A 9,187-nucleotide genomic window follows, 5' to 3' on the forward strand; every position below is an offset into this window, starting at 1 on the left:
GACCGGTTTCCATATGACTCTGGGGAGATGACAGAAATCATGTCTGTGAAAATCAAGGCCACAGCTCAAGGCACGCTGGGAAGCAACTCCCACCAAACGGAGAGGGATCACCTCTAGGTGAACGTGCTGGGACTACGCTGTAACCAGAGTGCAGAATTTTCCAGAAGCAAAGGGCAGCAGTCACTGGGTTTGCTTTGCCGCAAGACGAAGTGTAAATGCCCTTGCTCCTTGGGACTGCACCGTCTTCCCATGCCAAAGATCTCACGCTCAATCCCTGGCATCTCCAGTTTTAAGGACAGGGCACAGGTGTTGCACAGAAAGGCCTTACTCCACCCTTCAGAGAAGCCAGCTACACATACCAGTGGCCTGACTCAGTATAAGGCGACTTTTTCTGTTCATATAGTCACCAACTAGTCCCATAAACTACCATATTAAACAAAATGGGAACCCCCAGTCATAAAAGATCCAAAATCCAGGGGTTTCCACATAGTCAATGGATTCCTCTAGTATGGAGGGAAAAGGCTATTCGTAAATACATTACTCTGAATAATGCACTTTCAACACACTTTTGATGCACTTTAGTGATCCTCTGTAAATGGATTTGGCCACTTCACACAATAACCGCCAGTTGAAAAGTTCATAGAAAGCAGACTGAAAGTGCATATTCAGCACGTGTGAAAGTGCTTAAGGAGCAGAGGGGGGAAAGGAGGACAACTGGGAAATCAGTTTGTTGAAACCTCTGAGAGCTAAGAGAACCTGGGGAAGGACATTCTCTTTCTTACTGAAGACCCAACTTTGTATTCAATCAATACAAAAAAATGCAAAGTTCAAGGAGGGATTAAAACCTGCATAGAAAACTGCAGATTTATACCCTGCCCTTCTCTCTGAACAGAGCCCTGTGGAGCAGAGTGTTAAAGCTGCAGTACTGCAGTCCTAAGCTCTGCTCACACAACCTGAGTTCGATCCCCAACGGAAGCTGGGTTTTCAGGTAGCCCACCCCAGGCAGCTTCTGACCACATTCTATACTGGAGTGGAGAGCCAGTTTGGTGTAGTGGTTAAGTGTGCAGACTCTTATCTGGGAGAACCAGGTTTGATTCCCCACTCCTCCACTTGCACCTGCTGGAATGGCCTTGGATCAGCCATAGCTCTCGCAGGAGTTGTCTTTGAAACGACAGCTGCTGGGAGAGCTCTCTCAGGTGGGAGAAGATATAGGAGATGGTAAGCTGCTCTGAAAAGCTCCGTGGCGCAGCGTGGTAAAGCTGCAGTCCAAGCTCTGCTCACGACCTGAGTTCGATCCCCGGCAGAAACTGGGTTTTCAGATAGCCGGCTCGAGGTCAACTCAGCCTTCCATCCTTCCCAGGTCGGTCACATGAGTCCCCAGCTTGCTGGGGGGAAAGTGTAGATGACTGGGGAAGGCAATGGCAAACCACCCCGTAAAAAGTCTGCAGTGAAAACGCTGTGAAAGCAATGTCACCCCAGAGTCAGAAACTACTGGTGCTTGCACAGGGGACCTTTCCTTTCCTTCTCTCTGAATCAGAGGCTCAGAGCGGCTTACAATCTCCGATGTCTTCTCCCCCCACAACAGACACCCTGTGAGGTAGGTGGGGCTGAGAGGGCTATCACAGCAGCTGCCCTTTCAAGGCCAACCCACGGCCATTCAAGCAGCTGCAAGTGGAGGTGTGGGGAATCAAACCCGGCTCTTCCAGGTAAGAGTCTGCACACTTAACTGCCTGCATGGACCCATAAAGGAAGCTGCATAAAGGACCTATAAAGGAAAGCACCTTCACGGACCCATAAGGGAACCTGGTGAGATACTGGATGGTATATCCTGGTCCCTAGAGCCTGTGATATGTTAGTAGCCTCTACAGAACTCGGATACATGCCTCAAAAAATCAGTTACTTCTCTCATCACTCTCTTTTGCACCCATGTTTCAAACAGGGTTTTTAAGAGATTAGAAACACAAGCTTTAACATGTTTGTACTATATTCAAGATGAGATGGCTGGACAGCGTTACTGATGGTAACAAACACAAATTTGAGCAGACTTCGGAGGATGGTGGAAGATAGGAGGGCCTGGTGTGACTTTGTCCATCGGGTCGCAAAGAGTCGGACTCGACTGTGCGACTGAACAACAACAAACTGAATTGAAAGTTCTTCTAAGGTCAGGATTAAAAATAAAGCACATGCTTGTTACAATTGCATTTTTAAAAAACGCAGCACCAGAGTGCTGAAAACAATTTCATCTCTTACCCCACCCCCGCTTTGCAAGATGAGGGTAATATGGATTTACAACCTGTTGCAAGGGTGTATGAACAGGAGTTTTGGGGAACTTCAAAGACTAACAACATTTTATTTCAGGACAAGGATCTGCCAACTAGAACCCCCTGCTATAAAGTAGATCCCGGCCATGCAGTTTGCAAAATCTGGGACTCTCCATCCTTTAGAGGTGTTCACCTGGCGATGGTCGATATGTTAAACTACCAAACTAGGAAAAATACAGAGACGTGTCTCTCTGGACTTCCTGCATCTCACTGTCTCATAATAAACCTGCAGCTGTGCTTTCATTTCAAGCTTAGTACATAAATCGACTGCATTATAACGACCCCCGTCCCAAGCATCCGAGCAAGCTTGAGGTCACAGAAGTCTGTGCTGGAATCAAATCTGGATTAGTCTTTAAATTGTTGTCAAAGGCTTTCACGGCCAAAGTTCATTAGCTGTTGTAGATTTTTCCGGGCTGTACGGCCATGGTCTTGGCATAGTAGTACCTGATGTTTCGCCAGCAGCTGTGACCGGCATCCTCAGAGGTATAACACAGAAAGGCAGAGCTGACTCTGTCTTTCTGTTATACTTCTGAGGATGCTGGTCGCAGCTGCTGGCGAAACGTCAGGTACTACTATGCCAAGACCATGGCCGTACAGCCCGGAAAATCTACAACAGCTAATGAACTTTGGCCGTGAAAGCCTTTGACAACAATTTAAAGACTAACTAGATCTGAAGCCTGGAAAATCTACAACAACTAAAGTCTTTAAATTACCCCTTGACTCCTGTTTTGCTTTTCTTTCCTCCTGCAGCGGACTAACCGTGCTGTCCTTCTTTGGAATGTCTGAAAGGTGTATTTATAATATATATAAATAAATACCCAATGACTATGTCTCTCCCCTGTGCAAGCACCAGTCGTTTCCAACTCTGGGGTGACGTTGCTTTCACAGCAGACTTTTAACCGGATGGTTTGCCATTGCCTACCCCAGTCGTTTACACTTTACCCCTAGCAAGATGGAGACTCATTTTACCGACCTCGGAAGGATGGAAGGCTGAGTCAACCTGGAGCCGGCTACCTGAAAACCCCGCTTCCGCCGGGGATCGACCTCAGGTCGGGAGCAGAGCTTAGGACTGCAGCTTTACCACGGGGCTCTTCAATATATATCCAGAAATATGTGGCCCACAGAAATATGCAGCGGCTTAAGACCGTTCACAACAAACCGGCTCCTCTCACTTGTCCCCCGCATGACTCATCATTGGAGGAGCGCCGCACCGTCAACCGCCCGGCCACCAGCCCAAACTGCGCCCACCCACAACAAACCGGCCTCCTCCTCCTGCTGTCCCCTTCGGCGGAGAGAACCAGCCCTTTCTCCCGGTCTGGCCTTAAGAAGCGGAGGCTTATGCCAGAGAAGGCTCATTGCACCCGACCTGCCCCCGAGCCAACGCGACCTTTCCCGCAGCGCCACCCTCGCAGGGGCGCATTGCCAAGGCCGAGACGACCCCTCTGCTTTTCCCAAGGGTGCCTTCAGCCACGGCCTTTTGCAACGGGATTTCTACCGCGTACGAATCGCAAAACGCCAGTTGCAAACCGCGTTCTTTAGCGTCGTGTGAACGCGCCCCGAGGTTGCGCTCACACCCCCACGGAACAATCCACTTTCCAACGCGCTCTTCCAACTGGATCGGGCCAGGTCGCACAGCCGAAGCCAGTTGCAAAGTGCGCCGAAAGTGGATTATTGTGTGTGCGCGTGTGGCTGCAGCCCCCCGAGAGTCTCTCTCTTTTTTTGCTCCGGCTGTCAATGCAACCAGCCGACCCGCCCTGAGCCTCCAGGAAAGAGAGGGATTGTTGTTTTGAACCGCCCCGGACGAGAAACTTCCTCCCCCCCTCCGCCTTTTGGGGGACGCTGCAGGCATGCAACCTTTGCACGGCCCCCTGCCCCGCAAAGGCTCCTCCGGCTCTCTCCAAAGCCCCCCCCCCTCCCGGCCCACTGCCGGCCGATGCCACCCCCCAGCTAGCAGCGCAGCGCCTCGGCTCTCACCATGCTCCTGGCGACGAAGGCCAGCATCGTCCCGCGGCTCTTGCGCCACCCCGCGCGGATCGCAAGGAGGGCCCGGCGTGCAAAGTCCTGCAAGGGGGGCGGGCCGGGCCGGCCTTGGGGCGCGGCGAGGGCAACTTCAGCCCCTGCAGCAACCCGGATCCAGCCTGACAACCGCCCCCCCCGCCCCCCAGCGCGGCAGCTGCCAAGGGTTGGCGGGGAGGAGGAGCCGGGGAGAGGCCATCTTGGTGTGGGGCAGGGCCGCCCGGCTTGGAGACAGCCAGGGAGGGCGCACCGTCTTTGGGAGGAGTCAACGGCACCTTTAAGACCGACTTGGTTGGATTCAGGATCTAAGCACGCTGCATCAGACGAGGAATCCGGCGCAGTGAGCAGAGCCGCGCGTAGCTGGTAGGCAATGGCTCAGAATGCAAAATGGTACAGATTGAAGATCCAATGAAGAAGAAGAAGAAGATATTGGATTTATATCCCGCCCTCCACTCCGAAGAGTCTCAGAGCGGCTCACAATCTCCTTTACCTTCCTCCCCTACAACAGACACCCTGTGAGATGGGTGGGGCTGGAGAGGGCTCTCCCAGCAGCTGCCCTTTCAAGGACAACTTCTGCCAGAGCTATGGCTGACCCAAGGCCATTCCAGCAGATGCAAGTGGAGGAGTGGGGAATCAAACCCGGTTCTCCCAGATAAGAGTCCACACTGGAAAGGAAAGGTCCCCTGTGCAAGCACCAGTCGTTTCCGTCTCTGGGGTGACGTTACTTTCATCAACGTTTACTGGGTGGTTTGCCATTGCCTTCCCCGGTCCTCTACGCTTTCCCCCCAGCAAGCTGGGTCCTCATTTGACCGACCTCGGAAGGATGGAAGGCTGAGTCAACCTCGGGCCGGCTACTTGAATCCAGCTTCCGCCGGGATCGAACTCAGGCCGTGAGCAGAGAGTCCAGAGCGCAGTACTGCAGTACTGCCACTTTACCACTCTGCGCCACGGGGCCACAAGAGCCAATGACAGAATAGTAGATTTATCTGGTAGGCGGGGTTTGGAATCTAAAATGGATCTTAAATCTGTACCATTTTACATTCTGAGCCATTGCCTACCAGCTACGTGTGGTTCTGTTCACTGTGCCGGATTCCTCGTCTGATGAAGCGTCCTTAGAGAGCACACAAAAGCTTAGTTCTGAAGTTGGTCTTAAAGGCGCCATTGACTCCTATTTTGTTCTACTACTTCAGACCAGCAGGGCTGCCTACTTGGACCCATCTTTGGGAGGAGCAAGGGACGTGGCCCTTCCTTTTGCAAGCGGGTGTCCTTTGCAGGCAAGGGGAAGAAAGAAAAGAGGGGTGGGGGGCTGGAAGGAGGGTCTGTGTTTTCCCTTCCTGGTGCCTTTTGACAGCCACATGACACTCCCAGACCTTGCTGGAGCAGAGCAGGAGCCCGGCAGCACCGTCAAGACTAACAAAGTTGGTGGCAGAACAAAGTAGGAGTCCAGTTCCACCTCTAAGACCAACAAAGTTTTATTCATATTTCGTATGCATGCATTCATTCTTCGACCGCAAGAAGATCCAAGCAGTCAGTCTAAGGGAAATCAACCCAGACTGTTCCCTGGAAGGTCAGATGCTGAAGCTGAAGCTCAAATACTTTGGCCTCCCAATGAGAAGGGAGCACTCCCTGGAGAAGACTCTGATGCTGGGAAAGACAGAAGGCAAAAGAAGAAGGCGACGGCAAAAGATGAGATGGCTAAGACAGCATTACTGATGTAACTAACACGAATTTGAGCGGACTTCGGAGGACGGTGGAAGACAGGAGGGCCTGGCATGACTTGGTCCATGGGGTTGCAAAGAGTCGGACTCGACTGTGCGACTGAACAACAAGAAGCATGCATACTTCATCATCAGACGAGGGAATGGGGTACAGTGAGCAGAACTTACATATAGCTGGTGGGTTAAGAGTGTAAACTGATGCAAAGTTAGGATCAAATGGCAAAATACTGTAATAAACTGGAAGACCAGTTGGTCTGGATAGCATTTGCGTGGGAAGCCAATGAAAGGCAATAAAAGTTGCCTGTTAATTGCCTTTGCTACAAGTGGCAGTGGGCAGACCCAGGTGGGCAGCTGCATTGGTCTGAAGCCACAGAACAAGGTAGGATTCCAGGAGCACCTTTAAGACCAACAAAGGGGGTGGCAGATCCAGGTGGACAGGCGTGCTGGTCTGAACTCAGCACCCGGATCTATTTGTTGCTAGACTCAAACTTTGTTCTAAAAATTGTGGCCAAGTGGGAGCTTTCCTGGGTCACTGCTCACTTTTTCCAAATCTGAAGAAGTGAGCAGGAACTCACGAAAGCTCACACCCTGCCGCAAATCGTGTAGGCTTTAGGGTGCTCATGGTCTGTTGATCTTTTCTGCTGCTACAAACAGATTAACACAGCTACCTATTTTGTGTTAGGAAGGGAACTGAAAAATCAGCCAGTATAAATCAATGGTGTGGTCTCATTTGAAATACTGTGTGCAATTCTGGTCACCGCCCCTCTAAAAGGATATTATAGCATTGGAAAAAGTGCAGAAAAGGGCAACTAGAATGATTAAAGGTTTGGAACACTTTCCCTATGAAGAAAGGTTAAAACGCTTGGGGCTCTTTAGCTTGGAGAAACGTCGACTGCGGGGTGACATGATAGAGGTTTACAAGATTATGCATGGGATGGCGAAAGTAGAGAAGGAAGTATTTCTTCACCCCAAGGGTGATTAACATGTGGAATTCACTGCCACAGGAGGTGGTGGCGGCTACAAGCATAGCCAGCTTTAAGAGGGGATTGGATAAAAATATGGAGCAGAGGTCCATCAGTGGCTATTTGCCAGAGCGTATTGTTGGAACTGTCTGAGGGCAGTGATGCTCTGTATTCTTGGTGCTTTGTGGGCGGGGGGGGGGCAAAGTGGAAGGGCTTCTAACCCCAATTGTGAACCTCCTGATGGGACTTGGGTTTGGGGGGGGGGGGTTGCCACTGTGTGACACCAAGTGTTGGACTGGATGGGCCATTGGACTGATCCAACATGGCTTCTCTTATGTTCTTACATCCTTGGAGAGCGAAACCTGCTGAATTTCTCACCAGATAGAGTTAAAAAAGACAGCCCGCATGTCCCAAGTGAAGGATCTGGTATGAGCAATGATGTGGACTGGCAATTACCAGAATAACCTCAATTCAAACTGTGATTCTGCTATACAGTCCTTCCCATCTGCAACATCTGGGGAATAATACTGACCTACCTTTGCAGGTTCTTGTAAAGATTACAAGACCTATAGTTTTGGGACACCTGAAACATTCACATTTTTAAATATTCCAGCAGATACTTTCATGAGAGTGCATTTCTTCAGATGCTCCAGTCCATGAAATTAAATTCTGTAGTCTTTCAGATGCCACAAGACACTTTTAAAAATTTTTTTTCCTGCAATAGACTAACAGTCACTCGCAGTGAAATGCTGATAGATGGAAAATGGCAACAGCATTCTGAACAAGGACATTAATTAGAGAAAGCCTGGGAAACATTGAATTGTAATGAAATAAGTCACCATCAGACTACTGCGCCTAAAAATAAATAAGAAGGTGCCAGAGAAAGGACCACCTGGATCCAAAAAGAGAACGGACCGGTTTTGCATCATTGTTGGATTGTATTTAGTGAATGTTGCATCATCTCATGGACAGTAGTGAGTTGTGTGCTTCGGATGGTATTTTTGTCACCTGAAATTTATACTTCTGTTACTATAATATATTGTTGTATTGGAGAGTGGGATTATTGTAATTATATTTTGATATTGTTTCTTTACACAGAGTATTTTTCTTGTTATTTCCTGGCAATAGACTAACAGTAACTCACTGGAATTAAAATAAACTTACACACTAGAGTCCTAACTATTATACTTATTATTCAGGTCAGGGACTTTGGCCAAGGAGATCTGGGTTCTCTATTAAAAAAATTTAAAATTTAAAATTATTCACAACAACTAACAATACAAACAGAAATAATAATCAATTGAACCGAGAGTATGGTACCAATGTATAATCAGCAGTTTGCTGAGGTTTTTGCAGGGGTTCTGTAAAAGAAGTAACACAATTGTCCATGAGGGGTCACCTGTTTAACAAGGAGATCTGGGTTCTAATTCCTATGTGCTCTTACATAAACTTAGGCCACTCATATGCAAGGATAAATGTGGAAGTAGGGGGCAGGCTGCCATAGAGTCCACCCTTCAAAGTAGCCTTTTTCTCCAGGGGAGCTGATCTCTGCCAGCTGGAGATCGATCAGCTGTGAAAGTGGGAGATCTCCAGGCTCCACCTGGAGGCTGGCAACCCTAAGAGGACCCTCAGTGGAGTATAATGTGAAGGAGTCCCCCCCCCCCCCAGGAACTGGCCTCTGTAGTCTGGAGATCAGCTGTAATTTCATGAAATCTGGAGGTTGGTAACCCTAGCTTCTACTGATACCTCTTTTACTATTAGAAATTCTTCATCTTCTTCCTTCTTTACTCCAGGAACTCGCATTATGATTTCCCCTTCCCCACCGTTCCTTAATTCTGGTTGCACAAATGCCCTTTACAAACATGGCCACTACTGAGGTCCAATGCCCTGCCCAACTATGGCCGACGGCAACGCGCGCTACCCATTTAAGTCCTGCGCAGGGAGCTGCGCCCTGCGACAGTGTGGCCCAAGCCGGGCTATCTGCCCTTCACCAAAATGGCCGCGGGAGGAAGACGTGGGAGTTGCCCTTGGCCAAGATGGCCACTCAGGAGTCACTGGGCTTGTAGAATAAGACCAGGAGGCCCTTCAACAGAACGGCCAGGCAACGAGGGGCCGCTTTTCGGCGGGAGGATCGCGCTGCCCTTGACCAACATGGCGACAGGGGTCGCTA

At 49.7% G+C, this 9,187-nt stretch overlaps 1 protein-coding gene across 1 annotated transcript in view; it reads right to left on the minus strand.

The window, feature by feature from the left end:
- The window catches only part of CRAT (carnitine O-acetyltransferase), a 55,301-nt gene extending 46,131 nt beyond the window's left edge, over positions 1 to 9,170 (minus strand). The window contains 2 exon segments of the mRNA XM_060250644.1: positions 3,494 to 3,641; positions 9,073 to 9,170. Coding sequence (XP_060106627.1) covers positions 3,494 to 3,641; positions 9,073 to 9,170 — 246 coding nt within the window.
- Positions 9,171 to 9,187: the final 17 nt, after the last annotated feature.

This window comes from Heteronotia binoei, chromosome 12 (assembly GCF_032191835.1).
Source record: "Heteronotia binoei isolate CCM8104 ecotype False Entrance Well chromosome 12, APGP_CSIRO_Hbin_v1, whole genome shotgun sequence".
Lineage (NCBI taxonomy): Eukaryota > Metazoa > Chordata > Lepidosauria > Squamata > Gekkonidae > Heteronotia > Heteronotia binoei.